The sequence below is a fragment of the Lethenteron reissneri genome, chromosome 38 (assembly GCF_015708825.2).
Source record: "Lethenteron reissneri isolate LAM-NWPU_2019-01 chromosome 38, ASM1570882v1, whole genome shotgun sequence".
In the NCBI taxonomy this organism is placed as follows: domain Eukaryota; kingdom Metazoa; phylum Chordata; class Hyperoartia; order Petromyzontiformes; family Petromyzontidae; genus Lethenteron; species Lethenteron reissneri.
In genome coordinates, this window is record NC_083816.1 from 12524056 (window position 1) to 12542367 (window position 18312).

The window sequence follows — 18312 nt, forward strand, 5'->3', positions numbered from 1 at the left end:
CAATCCACAGCGCCACCTAGCCACCGAGAGGTCAATCCACAGCGCCACCTAGCCACCGAGAGGTCAATCCACAGCGCCACCTAGCCACCGAGAGGTCAATCCACAGCGCCACCTAGCCACCGAGAGGTCAATCCACAGCGCCACCTAGCCACCGAGAGGTCAATCCACAGCGCCGCCTAGCCGCCGAGAGGTCAATCCACAGCGCCACCTAGCCACCGAGAGGTCAATCCACAGCGCCACCTAGCCACCGAGAGGTCAATCCACAGCGCCACCTAGCCACCAAGAGGTCAAACCACAGCGCCACCTAGCCGCCGAGAGGTCAAACCACAGCGTCACCTAGCCACCGAGAGGTCAATCCACAGCGCCACCTAGCCGCCGAGAGGTCAGTCCACAGCGCCACCTACCCACCGAGAGGTCAATCCACAGCGCCACCTAGCCACCGAGAGGTCAAGCCACAGCGCCGCCTAGCCGCCCCGAGAGGTCAATCCACAGCGCCACCTTTACTACCGAACATTCCCGTTTGGCAAGGACACAGCCCCGGTTTCAGAAGGGCTGTGGCTGGGGTGCCAAGCCAACTTCTTCAGATGCTTTTGCTCTGCCGGTTGAAACATTGCCGACCTCTCACGCTCAACGCATTGGCAGGAGAGCAGGAGGAGGTGGGGGAGGGGGGGGAGGCGGCCACTCGGAGTGGGGGGGCTAGTGACAGACTGGGCGGGGCTAGTGACAAGTGGGCGGGGTTATGTAAATGAGATGGGCGCAGTGCACTAGTAATAGCTCGTGACATCACAAGGCAGGTTTGTTAATGCGCTGCTGCGCGAGTTGTTTCAAAAATGTAATTCATTAATTCATTAATTACGTCAATCAGCCAAACAGGTTTCACCTGAGTCAAGCTCCCGTGACGGAATGTTGGGGTGGGACACCCCGAGGGCGACCCGGCCCGTTCCACCAACGTTCCGACTCCGACTACTGTTGGTCGCGTTTGCTAAATTAGAGAGAGGCACGCGAGGAATTCATTCTCTTGACGGAGACACCTCTCCCCCTGCCAGATGATGACGAACACCGGTGAACACCACCCACAGCTGAGCCAGCAAACCATAGTATGCACGTACAGTCATGATTATACCACATGTGTTGTACAGTACTGTACACGGCTTCCTTCTGAGAGCCAGGAGAGACGCAACCTTGACACGGTTTTGTGACTGCTGTAAACCATTGCAGCCTTCACGAAGCGTTGTCGAGACATTTCCCAACTTCACAGGTGAAACATCTCCTCCCTGCCAGGTGAAGTAAAGGGAGAGTCATTGGCAAGACTTAATTCTTATCAAGAGGAATTGTTCTTCAATACGCAGGAGGTGCCGTCGTGGGGTTTACGGCTTGCGTGCTGGACTTGCAATTCAGAGGTTCGTGTTTCATTTTGATCTCCCCGAGAGGCAGTTGAAACAATGGTGCCGGTTTCTTTAAATCTCTCTCGCCTCCGTGCAGCCAGCGGCGGACACCGCAGGTCCACCGGCAGGTCGTGGCGGCGGTGGTGGCGGTGTGTGTCGCGTGTGGCCAGCATGGGCGGGGAAGGACAAACACCTCCAGAGGGACTCTCATGGACAAGCCACCTTCACGACATGCGGCCTGAGAGCTCCACACCTCCCCCTCCACCGTCTTCCCTTGGTTGCCAAGCCGGAAAGGTCACCTCACACACTGGGTAGGGCACGTAGGCGAGACGGCGTGTTGTGGGGAAATAGATAAATACATCTTACGATGACATAAAGATACAATAGATAAATAAAAAATAATGTGTGTGATGAAGACACAGGTTGTATTCCCAATGAAGGTCCCGGATTTCATCATCAGCTGCTTGTTGTGGACCAGATTTCCAAGCTACATCGACAAGTGGCAGCTGCGACTGGTGGACATGAAGTGACGTGGGGGACGTCATCACCAGACAATCACAGAGCTGCCGCGTGTCTCCAAATCTCCCACGAGCCCCCTGGTTCGCCTACTTACGTTTATGTTGCATTTTATAAATTAATTACAGTACTGTATTGTTTAAAAATACAATTTTAATATAGACGTCCACGTTTCCCCTTGCAAGAGATATTGAATCTGAACAGGTTGCAAATGTACAACCCACTGCTGTGTGAGGGCATCCTTCCCCACACGATCAGTCGAGGGGTTAAATCTCACCACACTCCACCACGCTCGTCACTTCAGATTGGCGAGGGTGGGGAGCATACATGTTGGAGCAAAGTACAGCACATTCATGGATGTTTCTGCACTGCCCTTTGGCCGACAGTATAACCCTGCAGCCGAATTACACCGCCATAGTTGTCACCCATCCAAGCCCTCACCATTTTCCGTGATGTGACGAGATTTGCATGCGCATTCCATGCGATTTGGTCATAGGCCATAGTTAATTACATATTTTATCAAGTTGTATTATTTATTTGTTTTGCCAGAAATGTCTCACAGAGTTTCTGAAGGTTCTGCACTGGAAGAGTTCACCAGTGCCGTTGCTAAGTGTTTACCTCGCGTGTGTGGGCGTGGGAGAGTCTACAATGCCCAGACAAAACCAACACAGGAGGCCATAACAGAAACATCCCACACAGGTGAATTTCGTAAGGTAAAAACGCATTCAAAGATTGCATATATAACGCTGGGTCATCATAGTTTGCACGCTGGACTTTGGGGCCATGGTTCATGGGCTGCAAGATAATCTGAGCTTCAAGCCAATAATCTCGGCTCTCTGACCGCTGCACCGTGGGAACAATTATTGCACGGGCGTGCTAATTTGTTCGGCTGTAAAAGGTCCCGCACGTAATTTGCTGTCATCACCACATTTGCAGAGAATATTCACAGGTTTGGTAAATTGTTCCTTTCGGGCAACCTCCCACAGAAGCGATATCACACCCGACTGTCCCTCGAGGCAATACTACTCCACACACTGCAGTACTGTATTGTATTACACAGGATCGCCTTGTGGTGATACTGTGCAATAACTGTGCACACTACAGTACATAGATGACGGTCGTAGCGACAGACAGAATACAAAGATCCACGATTTAGCTTTATGGACGAGAGGGGGAAGTGTTTTGAGTGTACAAATGCTATTGTATTGTCCGGATTAAAAGACATCAGTAGTAGCCTACAGTCCATCGACAACACCCATCTACCTGGAAAGTTAAAGGCCTGGTGTCTGCAGTTTGGTCTCCTACCCCGGGTGTTGTGGCCCCTAGCAGTGTATGAGGTTCCAATCTCAACAGTGGAGAAGATGGAAAGAGGAGCCACGAGCTACTTAAAGAAGTGGCTCGGAGTTCCACGATGCCTTACCACCATAGGCCTCTATGGAGATGGTGTCCTCAAGCTGCCCCTCACCAGTCTAACCGAGGAATTCAAGTGTGCAAAAACCAGGCTCCAGATGACACTGAATGAATCTCGAGACCCAGTGGTGAGCAACAACGCGCCGACCTTGGCAACTGGGCGCAAATGGAGGCCAGGAAAAGCAGTCCAGGAGGCAACAGCAGCCCTCAGACATGCTGACATTGTGGGTCATGTTCAGCAAGGGAGAGGAGGCCTTGGGCTAACTAGCCGTGCTGCTTGGAGTAAGGCCACTGCACCAGAGCGGCGGAAGATGGTAGTGCAGGAAGTACGCCATCAGGAGGAGGCTGCAAGGTGGGCCAAGGCAGTCTCTCTTGCCAAACAAGGACAGTGGACTCGATGGGACAGTGTGGAGAAGAGGAAGATCAGCTGGAAGGATCTGTGGGCCATGGAAGCGAGGCGGTTGAGCTTTTCCATCAGAGCAACATATGACATCCTTCCAACACCAGTTAATCTTCACCAATGGTATGGTGAAGATCCGGACTGTGCCCTCTGTTCCATGCCAGCCAACCTCAGGCACATTCTTACAGGGTGTCAAACAAGCCTCACCCAAGGACGCTACACTTGGCGTCACAACCAAGTCCTTAAAAACCTTGCGTCCGCCCTGGAGGACAAGCGAGCTGCCACCAACTCCCTACCACCCCCAGCAGCATCACACCCCTTACGGACGACCTTTGTCCGCGAAGGGGCTAAACCACCGAAGAGCGGCTCTACACCAATAGAGCGAGACCAGCTGCGCTTGGCCCGCGACTGGAAAATGCTAGCTGACATTGGCCGGCAACTTGTGTTTCCTCCGGAGATCGCAACCACCACCCTAAGACCTGACATGGTGCTCTGGTCCCGTTCGCTCAAGAAGGTCTTCATCATTGAGCTCACAGTACCCTGGGAGGACTCAGTAGATGAGGCTTATGAGCGAAAACATCTGCGCTATGCCGATCTAGCTGCCGAAGCACGGCATCATGGCTGGAACACAGAAGTCCGACCAGTGGAGGTGGGCTGCAGAGGTTTTGTGGCAACATCTACAACCAGACTGCTTAGAGACCTGGGAATTAAGGGCCAAAGCCAGCGTTCTGCAATCAAAGCTGTATCGGAGGCGGCAGAAGGCAGCAGTCAGTGGCTCTGGATGAAGAGGAAAGACCCCAGCTGGGCCCCAAAGTGAGAGGGCCAGGAGGTATGCAGTCAACAATGCTTGACTCAGGGAGGAGGACGCCCCTGCCATGCATAGTCCCATGGGATGTTGGCTACCAACAAGGCAACTCCCATGACTAATTGGGAATGGGACGCAAGCGTAGGATTGATCACCCTGTCGCTGGTCGCCTTTGGGGAGGGTGTATAGTATGAAAGGCCGAAACACCCTAGGACCCAAAGGTTCACTACTGACGATGCGCTCCCCAAATTTCACCAGGCTCACTGTTCATGAACTCTTGGAAGTGCTTGCACAAAGGATAGTAACATCTCATCCTGTGTTCTTTGGAATCGGATTAAAAGACATCAGAAAGACACACAACATTTTTGTGCGTTTCCAAAAATCAACATTTATGACTAAAAAATAATTCAATGACACTGCTGCCTTTGATTAAAATATTCTAGAGACTTTCCAGCAATAGCCCTTCTTCACAGTACATTTAGACCGGTAAATACGACGCGGGAAAATGCAGAGCAACATAACACGGACCCCACTAGAATAACGGTGGCCAGAACTGATTGGAGTGCTAAAATTGTATTGTCTTACAAATGGTGCTTCTTGTAAGACAATACCACTCGTCTCAAAGCTACTCAATACCAGTAACAGCAGCGTATATGCAGAACTCTGCTCTGGGTTTCCAGATGTACAAAAGAATAATACATATTTTAACAACTGTGTAAAGTACTGGGAAACATTTTCTCTCAGAGCACTTTGCTAACATCCATCTGGCGGACTGAGGGCATATCGGAGCGAGTGGCACGGAGATTGAGCGGCACATGGGTTGCACGCTGTGCACAATGATAACGCTCATGTCAAGGTGCCACGTTTCAGGCCGCATGTCGGATTTTACGACGCACCTTCAACTTCTGTAAAATATATTATTAAGTGGAATTCCCCATCCATTATTTATGTTAAATATTTAATCTGAAGCAGACGAGTCACAGGATCCCCGGAGGGCAACTCGTTCCACCCTTAAAGACCAGCATGGCCAACAAAACAAAAGGTGGTTTGGCCACAACCATTCTACTACTGCCTTTGTATCCCCAGAAACTCATTCGAAACCAAGATCAGTCCAGCTATCACGCACCACTAATGTAAATCGTGGTTGGAAATTGAACCCAGGTCTACGGGTTCATAGTGAAGTGCGCTATGTACTGTTCCACCACTCAATGTAACACATAATTATGTACACAATACACAAATACACGCATGCAAAAATACACACACACACCATAAATCTAGCCAGATGCCACTGTGAAACGTCAACAGTGGTTGCTCTTTGTAGATTGGCCCCGTCAGAGGAGTGTGGAATCTCCAGCACAGCCTCAGGGCCGCCAACGAAGACCACAGAGTGGCTCGTGTGGGAGTACACGGACACTTTGACCCGGCTCGTTCAGACACACACACACACGCAGCCTCGCAGGGCGCCCACGTCGACAGTAACCCGACACACGCATGCTGCACACTGCCGACATCCACACAAGCGCATTCTATGCCGAGCTGTCAAGCCCATTAGGGCAACATCGTGCCCAGCTCTGTGATCGTGGCCCCGGTGGACATGAGAGCACCCTGAGAAATCCTGCGCTCAGCATCATCCATCGCTGCCGATCACAACGCGGCCATTCACAGACCACGCGGGATTCAGCTTTTCGGATCAGAGTCCGATTTCACGTGGCGCGATGCGGTGCAGCTGGGCATGCCGCCTCAATGCACGCCGCCATGTGGAAGGGGAGATGAATCCGGTTGGTTTGTGATGTTTCTTTTTTGGACCAACAGACCGCGACCTGCTTTATTTTGGAGCTGAAAGCCACCACACAATGCCACTCGGTGGGGGCAGGACGTTGTGAACCATGTCTTACTCGCATTCAGCCAGCAGTCCTTTCCTTGCAAACGCTGAGAAAACGCAATTGTATCATTCAAGGGCTCCTATGTGGCTGCAAGATTCTATCACCATCATCATTCAATTCCCGACTACAGCTATCACCATCAGCCAGATCAATCCATTGCTGTATGAACACCTTCCCAAGCAATCGCCATCTATCACGATTCTGCGATATAATAATCCGCCTGCCAGGTGTAACAGTTGTAAAACAACGCTCGTCTGGCTTCACAAGGGGCAAGCACGAGGCTCGTGTTACACTTGACGCGCAACGTTGTCTCTGCAGTCACTTGCTCACCCCCGCCCCCATCCCCAAGTCCTTTTGTTCCTGTGTACGGGGCCGATCTCATAGCTCCATCTCTTTGCTGGTTGTGCTCTCGGACAAACTCTTTCTTCTGGCTGCCACGCTCTTGTTAGTCTACCCCCATTGTTAAAACCGTTTTGACCGACGGGTTCCAACGCCGCTTACACATTGACCAAAGCGCTACTCACTGTGTGGTGGCAGTCATGTTTAACAGCTGCGATAAAAACGAGTTTGTTTATGGAAGCTGTCTGGTGGTTTGACTTGAATCACAGCATCCAGAAGTTGTCCCCAAAATGCAAGGATCGGGCTGCTCAACAGAAGCCCCTCAGGCACAAGTGAGAGCAGCAGTTGGCGATGAAAGTCATACAGTACCGACGAGTCCTGATAAGGCTGGGTCTACAATTGCCTTGTCCTCATGGTGCCTACATTCATTGTCACAATCTCAGCTATCCCAGCTGATGGCATTCACCAGGCGGTGTGCTCCGAGCCAAGAAGTGTGAAGTCACATCTTGGTATGCAAAGCAAGCGGAGATTCCGGTTTTGTTCAGCTGGCCAAGCCGCTATTTTGCATCAACATTATCAGACTTTGTACGCCGAGTTGAATTGTTCATTGTTAGAGCAGAACTAATCTTGACAAATAGACAATACAGCATGGCACGTTTATAATGAGTGCGCTATACTCCCACTACCCCACAACCCCGACTTGCGTGGTCATAACAAAGAGCAGAGAACTCTTTAGTCAGCACACTGCAACGACTAAATAAGGGACCCGTAGTCATAGCTCAACATCGGCTACATCCTGTGCCGAAGTGGTGCCAGCAGAGACGTTTCAATGCCGGGTTGAGTCTCACTTGGCTCTGGCTGGAGTGCACCGAGAATTGACAGCATATACAGTTCACATTTTTACAACGAACAAATGCATTGCCTTCTCTAGGAGTGGAACGTATTTTATTGACTCCAGGAAGGACGATGAGCTGTGTTTAACTCCAGACCGAGATTATAATTGCCGACGTTCGGATTGCGAGTCAAACGTTTGGCACGCGTCCCATGAATTTAGTTGCAATGGGTCATGGACAAAAGTGTGCGTACCCTATGAAGTATCAGGGCCTGCCACATCTACCACATCAAAATGGGTTTCAGGTCAATAACAGGGTTTGCTCAGATGATCGCAAACACCCCGAGGAGCGGCTCGAGCAGAGCTGAACAGTGCACAGCGGCGCGTGAAGGGGCCCCGCTAGTTGGATTAACAAAAGGTGGCGACACTTGTCGTTCCAAAAACCATCCTCTCGACTACGATACTTGAGGCAAGTGCACTCAAAGAGAGTGACATCCGCCAGTGGTAAACAAGCTATTTCATAACTTATATTATTGTTGACACCGTCGTTATGAGCGTCAAGCCAGCGGGTGTCGTTGCTCGAACAAGGAACTCCACCGGGCGACCCTGGACCGGCTGGTGGAAATTCTGCACAAGGGGGCCAGTATCTCCATAAAAAAGCCACTGTTGTTTCATCGCAAAGTGGTCCCTTCCCTTATCAGCCCGAGTGCAATGATGAGCCAAGTCGATGCCCAACCAGGATTTGATCTCGCAGCCTTCCGATTGTGAGTCTAGCAGTTTAGCTGCAAGGCAAAGCATTTTAAATCAATGTTATTCCTTTACCGCTTTGCATCTCACTTTCCATTTTATTAGCATCGCCCTTTCGGCGTCTACAATGATAAGCGGCGTCTCAATGCTAATTTGAGCAAGCAGAAACCTTGAAAAAAAGTTGACTTTCTGTATTTCAAGTGGAAGGTCATGAATACAAATGATGCTCATGTGTCAACTAAGCCCATCAACCACCTAGGAAATGCAAAGTGAACGAATATGATTTTGCTTAAAGTCAGCAGTTGACATCCTAGATAGACCATGGAAATGCGAAATTTCTACCAGTGGCTCAGAGCCTCCAATTGAGAGGAGCACAGTCAAAAGGTCGTTTAAACAGGCATACGCTCAAACTCGTCTTCTTTTCCTGCGATCTCAAGGGATCTTAATACAGTACAGTAATACTAGTGGCGATACCTTTGTCAATATACTGCTGGACGAAGGCGTCCCCCTGGCCATATCGGTCATAGGGGTTTGTTGGACCATACTTCACCACACTGGTCAGTGCAGGTTCGTGAAGTGAGGCGCTCAGGACCGGTTCAGCTATCGCTCGCTACTGTTTTGAGCTGCGACCGTAAATTAAACTCCAGTAGCCAGGTTCTCAGCGGTGCACGAAGAACTATGCTGCTCCGCTCCCCGAGACCAGTTCAGATGTCATTCACCACTGGCCATTCCATGACTGGGAATTCAACTCAGGAGGTGCATAGTTCAGTGCAGACAAAACATTGTATTCGCGACGCATGGCGTCATAACGGCAGGTGCTCATTTCGCATGCATCGTGGTACTGCAGCGCACCGCAGAGAGACGTGCGTTGAACAGCACTCGTGTATTACACAAGCAGCGTGGCCGGTGCTTAAGACGCCGATTGAGTTACAAAGACAATGGCATTTAAGGCAATAGAAGAGAATGGTTTCCAACCATCAGTGGTGGCTAAACACAGGTACACGAGAGCAAGTGTCGGGTAACCATTTGGAGCGTACAGAAGGCCTCTTATCCGTTGTAATGCGGGGGATCAATTTCGCATATCCTATTATCCGTGGTTAGGAACATTTGCGGAAAATAGGAGTGGTCGCTAATAGGGTCAAGGATAAGAGCTCCGGTCCTGCAGTCAGTCCAAAGCCGAGTTCCTGTGTTGTCCTCGAGTCTTTAGAAGCGACGTGCTGTAATGTATTCCTGTCTTGGATGTTTTTGACTGTAATGTAAATACTGTTCAGTAAAACGGGGGAAAGGTGCAGGCCTGCAATTGCCTGCTCAAGTCACTGCTGACAGAAGGGCCTCCACGAGATGAAAGGTGGGAGTACTCACACTTTACCCCACCTCTCGCGCCATGCCCATAGACGGAGCGCGGTCTACCCATTGACACCGATGGGTGGGTGGACATGCGCTGGGGAGGGGAGGGTGAGGATTTACACTAACAACACAAGCCTATTGTTGTCGGCGGGCACGTTAGCTTCACATAAAAGCAACAGTGGCAATGTTTATACAGATCGCCAAAAGCCCACATGCACATCCTGCAGCTACTGCTGGGTAAGCAGTAAGCACGGTGTGTAAAACTGCCTCTCTTATTCGTGGTGCGAGTCGGTGTGCAGCGTTAACAAGTGTTCACTGTGCAAATGTTTAAACGTGATAATAGGTCCATGACCATGGCTGTTATCGCTACATTGTCCGATATGACCTTTGCTAATTACAACCCAATCACACTTGGTTGAATAATGGGTGCACCCTGCATTCTGGGGTCCCTTACAAGAAGAGGCAGAACCACACACGCGCGTCTCGTGGAGACGTGGCATGGTGCCGCCGAGCGGTTGCCCAGCACCCTCCGGAGGTTTTCCCAATACCACCACAAAGCTAACATGCAGCATTGCACAGGATATTGGTACTTATCCCAATACCACCACAAAGCTAACATGCAGCATTGCACAGGATACTGGTACTTATCCCAATACCACCACAAAGCTAACATGCAGCATTGCACAGGATATTGGTACTTATCCCAATACCACCACAAAACTAACATGCAGCATTGCACAGGATATTGGTACTTATCCCAATACCACCACAAAACTAACATGCAGCATTGCACAGGATATTGGTACTCATCCCAATACCACCACAAAGCTAACATGCAGCATTGCACAGGATATTGGTACTCATCCCAATACCACCACAAAGCTAACATGCAGCATTGCACAGGATATTGGTACTTATCCCAATACCACCACAAAACTAACATGCAGCATTGCACAGGATATTGGTACTTATCCCAATACCACCACAAAACTAACATGCAGCATTGCACAGGATATTGGTACTCATCCCAATACCACCACAAAGCTAACATGTAGCATTGCACAGGATATTGGTACTCATCCCAATACCACCACAAAGCTAACATGTAGCATTGCACAGGATATCGGTACTTATCCCAAAACCACCACAAAGCTAACATGTAACATTGTACAGGATATTGGTACTCATCCCAATACCACCACAAAGCTAACATGTAGCATTGCACATGATATTGGTACTCATCCCAATACCACCACAAAGCTAACATGTAGCATTGCACAGGATATCGGTACTTATCCCAAAACCACCACAAAGCTAACATGCAGCATTGCACAGGATATTGGTACTCATCCCAATACCACCACAAAGCTAACATGTAGCATTGCACAGGATACTGGTACTTATCCCAATACCACCACAAAGCTAACATGTAACATTGTACAGGATATTGGTACTTATCCCAACAAGGACGGTAGACTGGAAATGCAGGGACATAATGGTCGCTCACCCAGTCTACTACACCGGTGAGATCGACTGAACCCTGGACTCCAAGGGTGGGACCACACTCAATGCAATCGATCACCGCATGCACACAACTAAAACCAACTACTGTATTGTACTGTGCATGTAAAAAAAACCGACAACTATTTTTATTTCACCAGGTAAGGCCCACTTAGATATACAGCTCTTGTTCAGAAGCGATCTGGCCATAGACGATATAGTGCAACTAAGTGGCTTATCATGTTCAAATTTATACCGGCAAAATACTTTAAACGCGTTTTTTTAAATGTGGAGAGAAAAACTAGAGGACCGGAGAAAAATCCACACGACGACGGGGAGAGACACGCAAACTCCAAATATACAGGCATCAGGGTCGGGATCGAACCCACGACCTCATGTATACTCTGAGAGGTCGTTAACATCTCCTAGCCACCGTGATGCCAAAATATACGGTAGTAATAACCTTTGCAGCTACTGGATTCAAAGAGACTCCGGGCACATCTCTAACAAGTGTTTGGTCACTGTTTACAATACAAACACTTGCACAAAATACATGTAGAGCAGCCCATGTGGTCAATCCACTGCTCGATGAGATGCCTCCCAACGTCAATGTCGTGGGGGTTATATCTCAACATGGTGCTTAGTACAATTCATGTTGCTGCACTGCTCTCTCTTGCACACTCCGCAACCCCGCAGGAGTGTATAGCACCGGCGTCTTTCTGGATAGTGGCCGAATTGGTCATAAGCACATCATGTATATATCTACACCCAACTGAAACTTTAAACATATGCACAAAGCGACACGTGGGTGCGTATGCATACACGACACTGTGCTGCACGTGCAGTATTGTGTCTGCATATTCAGCCTATGGGCAATGGTGGCATGGCGGTGAACACACCTCGCTACAATGCCGAATACTCTCCGACTCTACCTCGTCACATTCCCAAGCCACGCGCACGACGCAAGTGACAATATTAACCCGACCATGGCAGAATCAAAATATAGATTTATGCTGGAGGAATCCGATGGGCTATACGCTCTTTTTCACAGATGCCGAGTATGGGCGGGTAAGAGCGTTACAACAACGGGACATGCACGAGGTCAATCCAGCCGAGGTTGGTGCCCCTATTGCAGTGTTCGCCACGCAATGCTCCAACTTATCCAGTGGGACTCAAGAGACGTTCAATAGCCACTTGCCCAGAACATGACTTTGGCACCAGCAAGCGATGTCAGTTTGTTTTAACCACTCAACAGTGGGCAGTGATCCAGCACAAAGCACATTTGCAGACCATATGCAAATAGATTTATTCTGAGATAATTATGTACATGGACATTTTTTGTAACTGTAGATGTAAAAGGCATGTATATATTAATTGTTGTGGAAGGTGCCACAAACTGTCATGTCATCATTGCATGTATATATTCATCAAGACAAATTATATCAATGCTCGAGTCAATGTGGGACGCGGAGCTCACATAAATTGGTGTCTCTGAGGCACTCGGGACAACCACTGTTTATCTTGCCACAACGTGGGACTTGTTGTTGTATCCCACGGAGAGTGGCTGACCAGTACATTGACAACGCCAAAATGCCTCCCTTCATTCAATGGAATGAGCCATACACCCCCAATAGCAAGACTTAAAAAACAATAATGCAAAATAATAAACTGGAGTGTAGTTCAATACCAATTCTTCAAGAAAAATGTCCAAGTCTTAAGAATAATTTTCAAGAGGGTCATGATTTGGAATGGTTGGCCAATCAATTTCGAATGTTTGACCAATCAATTTTATATATTTGCAGAAGGTCGATAATCTCGAGTGGGATGGAGAAAGCCTGCATATGGTGCAGATGAAGCAAACATTTTTATTCCAAACATTTGATCAAATCGTACACAGACATGCGGTCCCATCTTTAGGTGATCCACCAACCCACATCGACATCACTGCATCCGAAGCCCTTTTCCACATCGCGCAGATAATCGAGTCTTGACACTCGAGACGTAAGATTCCATGAGGGTCTCTGTACGAGACCTCCCGAACCAGTCGGCTAACAAACGTAAGAGACAAATAACGAACCCAGGCGCTCCACGACTTGGCTGACACCTCCACTGCCACTCTCACCTTTGCTGGCCAGGTACTGCTGCTGCAGCTTCACTGTGCGTCGTGCGCTCAGCTCCTGGAAGTAGTTGGAGTCTGGCCCTGGGCGGTCGGTGCCCGACGCCTCTGTGGAGCTGTCAAAGCTCTCTCCTCGCTGCAGGAGTTGTCCCGAGTCGTAGAGCTCCGTCAGGAGACACTCCACCAACTGCATGGAGCCAGGCCCCATGTCCCCACGTCCTGACCCAGGGGAGGTTGAGGACACCCCGTGTTGGTCTCCTCCCGCTGCTGCTCCTGATGGTGGTGGTGGTCCTCCTGAGATAGATGATCTGGAATGTTCACGTCTGGACCCGAACGAAGCTTGTCTCTTCGTCTGATGGTGAGGTGGATCAGCAGCAGCAGCTGCTTCATGGTGGTGTTGCTGATTGCGCTGGTGCATGAGCAGGAGGTGGTGGTGGTGCCGGGCTTGGTGGTGGTGCCACTGCTCCGAGTCGTACTGAGGATCGCCCCATGGAGGGGTGACCGCTCCGCACACGCCGCTCCCGTCCGTGAACTGCATCGCCAGCTCCCTCAGCGTCACTGGAGCAGCAGCAGCAGTAGCAGCAGCGGGTCTGGGGGAATGTGAACCACCACCACCTCCACAGTCACTCGTGCCGTTGATGGCAGCTCTGGGTCGTCCTGACATCGTCTTCTCTTCTCGGCTTCCCTGGGCAGCAGCGACATCGCTTCGCTGGCCGTGGCGACCCCACGGGGGGGTCAAGGTGGAGCCTCCGACTCCTCCGCCAACACCAACAGCAGCAGCAGCAGCAGCGACTCCACCGCAAACTCCCCCCCCCACAGGGTCCTGGCTCGGGGACACGGAGTTGACGAACGAGTCGAGAGAACACTCCTCGAGCGAGTCGGCGTCTGAATGTTGATGGTCGCCGTCGTCGAGGTGAATGAGAGTCAGCTCGAGATCTTGGCTCAACACGGCGGCGGTGGTAGCAGAAACATCAGACTTGAGGCTCAGAGCCGGAGCGGACGAGTGACTGGCCATACCTATGCAGGTGGCGGCATCCTTGCGCCCACAGACGCGTCGTAGACTGACAGTCGATTCCCTCGAGTCTGAGAGTAGTAACGTCACAGAGGCAGGTGTGCTGCTCCTCTCGAGGAAGGGGTGGTCTAATGACTGTAGGCAAGTTAGGCAGCGGCACTATTGAAGTGACACCAGTTTAGAGAACGCAGCGTGTTAACACACAGGTATCTCACACAGAGACAAATAGATATACAGTACTAAAGAGAGACACGCACGCCGACTGACACACAGACCCATGGACAGATGCTACACACGCCGACAAAGAAATGCTCGACAGGGAGACAGAGACAGCGAGAGACACACGGGCTCTGCTCGAGACAAACACAAAGACACGGCCACTCAGGAGAGAGAAAGAGACACGGCCACTCAGGCGAGAGAGAGAGAGAGAGAAGTTAAACAGCGCTGTAGGTGTGTGCTGCCCAGTGTTGACGTGGATAGCAGCAGCAGCAGGTGAGAGGGAGCGCGCGGGTTCCGGGTTGACACCGGGACCCGACTCGCTCCGCGGTCTCCTCCGGCCACAGCCTCCTGGGCGGGACCTCTCGACACGTAAATAAATAAATAAACAACTCGCGTTCTCATTGAGGCCACTGCGCCACGTAACTTCCAAACAATATGAACCATTGCAACATCGTCAGGATTATCATTATGACAGTGGCGGTGTCCATACGTGTTGGCAACGCGGTGTGTTTTGCAGCTACAAGTTTATGAAAATTGCTTAGACGTAGATTAATGGTTACATGTACATATGCAGTACACACACTTAAACGTAACAAGGATGTTGCTGGTGAAGTTGGGAAATGATGTAATGTCCACGTTAAGTTATTTTTGGCTCTGTGCTTAAGTGTTTATTTAGCAATACAGTAGCTCCTTTTAAAAAGCTAGTTCGTTAAGATTGCATACGTGGTGTGTGCATATACACGTGTTTGTGTTGTTCATGCTAACTAAATATATACAAAATACGAATAATGCACTTCCTACACAGTATCGGCACATCCAACACCACTATACTCTATCGAACAGTAATTTAACACACACGCACAAGAACAATAGTTTAACACACACACGCACAAGAACAATAGTTTAACACACACACGCACAAGAACAATAGTTTAACACACACACGCACACGAACAATAGTTTAACACACACACACGCACAAGAACAATAGTTTAACACACACACACAAGAACAATAGTTTAACACACGCGCACACACACAAGAACAATAGTTTAACACACACACGAACAATAGTTTAACACACACACACGAACAATAGTTTAACACACACACACGAACAATAGTTTAACACACACACACGAACAATAGTTTAACACACACACACAAACAATATTTTAACACACACACACACGAACAATAGTTTAACACACACACACACGAACAATAGTTTAACACACACACACGAACAATAGTTTAACACACACACACGAACAATAGTTTAACACACACACACGAACAATAGTTTAACACACACACACGAACAATAGTTTAACACATACACACGAACAATAGTTTAACACACACACACACGAACAATAGTTTAACACACACACACACGAACAATAGTTTAACACACACACACACGAACAATAGTTTAACACACACACACGAACAATAGTTTAACACACACACACGAACAATAGTTTAACACACACACACGAACAATAGTTTAACACACACACGAACAATAGTTTAACACACACACAAGAACAATAGTTTAACACACACACAATAACAATAGTTTAACACACACACAAGAACAATAGTTTAACACACACACACGAACAATAGTTTAACACACACGCGCACAAGAACAATAGTTTAACACACACGCGCACAAGAACAATAGTTTAACACACACGCGCACAAGAACAATAGTTTAACACACACGCGCACAAGAACAATAGTTGAACACACACACACACAAGAACAATAGTTTAGCACACACACACACAAGAACAGTAATTTAACACACACGCGCACAAGAACAATAGTTTAACACACAAAGCTGCGACAATGAGTGGCCGTGGTGGTCTTGCGAGGCTATTCTGGACGCCGCTACAGTGTGTATTCTTGGAGGCGTGTGATCAGCCCCATCGTGTGTCATGTCAATACCGTGTGCGTCTTTGGGCAACACCGGCTGCGGGATTAGCCATTGAACACTCCTCATGGCGATAAAATAACTGGCGCAGAATATTCATGCAGTCCTGTTTTGTATAATTCATAATACGGTGCAGTACTGTACAATAAATTCACAGCCCCTTTGTTAATCCACTGCTGGATGATGGTATCGTGGTGGGTGGTGGGGGAATCACCATACTTTATGTTGGCGAGATGTGGGCTGGTCAAGGGTCGGGAAAGAGTAACGTGGGGGGAACGTTCTGCAAGACGTGGCCGGGCACTGAACTCAGGTTGGCCAGGTTCATAGCGCAGTGTGCCAACCACTGCACCACCTACTTCTCTCATTCAAGGGCTCTCAATAACTTGTTGTTCTCCACGTCTTTATCTGGGAAACAGCGTTCCCTTTAAAACAAGGCGCGTATACTCAATGGGTTCTCACACCTCGTTGAAATAAAGGAGATACATTTATTTATTTATGCCACAGTGGTACTATAAAACTGAAACCAATCATTTCAAATATTCACCTGTAGAATTACAAGGTCTTCGAATATGTGCCATAATTGCATAACCGAAATCATATATCGTAGGACTCGTTGTACGAAGATATATCCCACCACGTTTCCCGAAATATGCAACAGTTCACACTTTGTTACATCGGACAATTAACACTTGCGTGTTCAAGGGACGACCTGGCACCGTCACAGGAATGTGTAATTTCCACCAATGGCTCGGTCGCCCATGAGAGTTAACACACGCTCGCTTCAACACGGGTAAGCTTTGAATAGTCCATGAGGCGTAGTCACGGTATAGTGGGTGGATGTGGTACCCATTGACGAGGCTATACCGCCCCCAAGAGAGATGTATCCAACTACCAACTGCGTGCACCTCATGGTCGAGTGAGAGCCAAGTCCGACCGAAAGTATTAAAAAAAGTCGGTGTGAGCGCACGACGGGATGGTGTGGCCAGAACCACGCCCGGCCGCCTTTGTCTCCCCAATAGCTATGTTTAAACCTCGCCCAGACCATGACGTAAGGCCGAATCGACCTCGGGGAGGCCCAAGGACCGGCATCAGTTCTGATATTCGGCACGGATTAGGTGCACTCAAACTCAGGGCGCAATACGCTAACCATTGCACCGCCACTCCCCGGCGTATGCACATTTATCCCACGACAAACACAGTTTAGCAGTCACAGGGAATAACGCCATCTCAGCAACACACCTGCAGTCCGGCACTTTGCAGGCAAGGGTTGGTGGATCACGTACGTTCCTGAAACTCCCCAACCTGTTGGGCTGCGAGGAGGCCAGGATGGCAGTACAGCAAGTGGGCTGTGAACTTGTCCCTGCATACGTGCAAGGGCTACCCCCCTCGTATGCGTGCGTTTTCTCCGGGGACTCTGGATTCCTCCCACACACAGCCACGACATATCAATGCAGGGCCCTCTAGATCAATTGCTGTTGTTCGGGTTTTTAAACCTGCTCGGCGACCTCTGTGAATGCGTCATTTACCGCCTGACAATGGCCGATTGTGAAGCACGTGGGAGAGTGACGAGTTCGTTCCACGTGAGAGTGCACATGGGCTGCTGTTATAAGCTGTGAGATGCTGTGTGTGTGTGTTTTGCGTTACTCTTGCAAAGTTGGGTCTGAGAACACAAGGATACCACAGGGAAGCGGGTCGGTAGCCAGAACCGGCGCCAACAATTGCCTAAGCTCTGTGATCCTATAATCATTGTGAAGGAGCAAATACGAAGCTGTTTGTTCAACATGTAGTCGGCTTTCGCGACCAATATCATCAATAATACATGTTGTTTTGGGTTAGCTCGCGTAAATATGAATGTG

General features: G+C 49.3%; 1 protein-coding gene across 1 annotated transcript in view; it reads right to left on the reverse strand.

Moving 5' to 3' along the window:
• The window catches only part of TBC1D30 (TBC1 domain family member 30), a 46098-nt gene extending 31260 nt beyond the window's left edge, over positions 1-14838 (reverse strand). Inside the window, exon 1 of the mRNA XM_061566887.1 lies at positions 13290-14838. Within this exon, the coding sequence (XP_061422871.1) occupies positions 13290-14298 (1009 nt within the window). The 5' untranslated portion in view covers positions 14299-14838. The remainder of the gene's footprint in view (positions 1-13289) is intronic.
• Positions 14839-18312: the final 3474 nt, after the last annotated feature.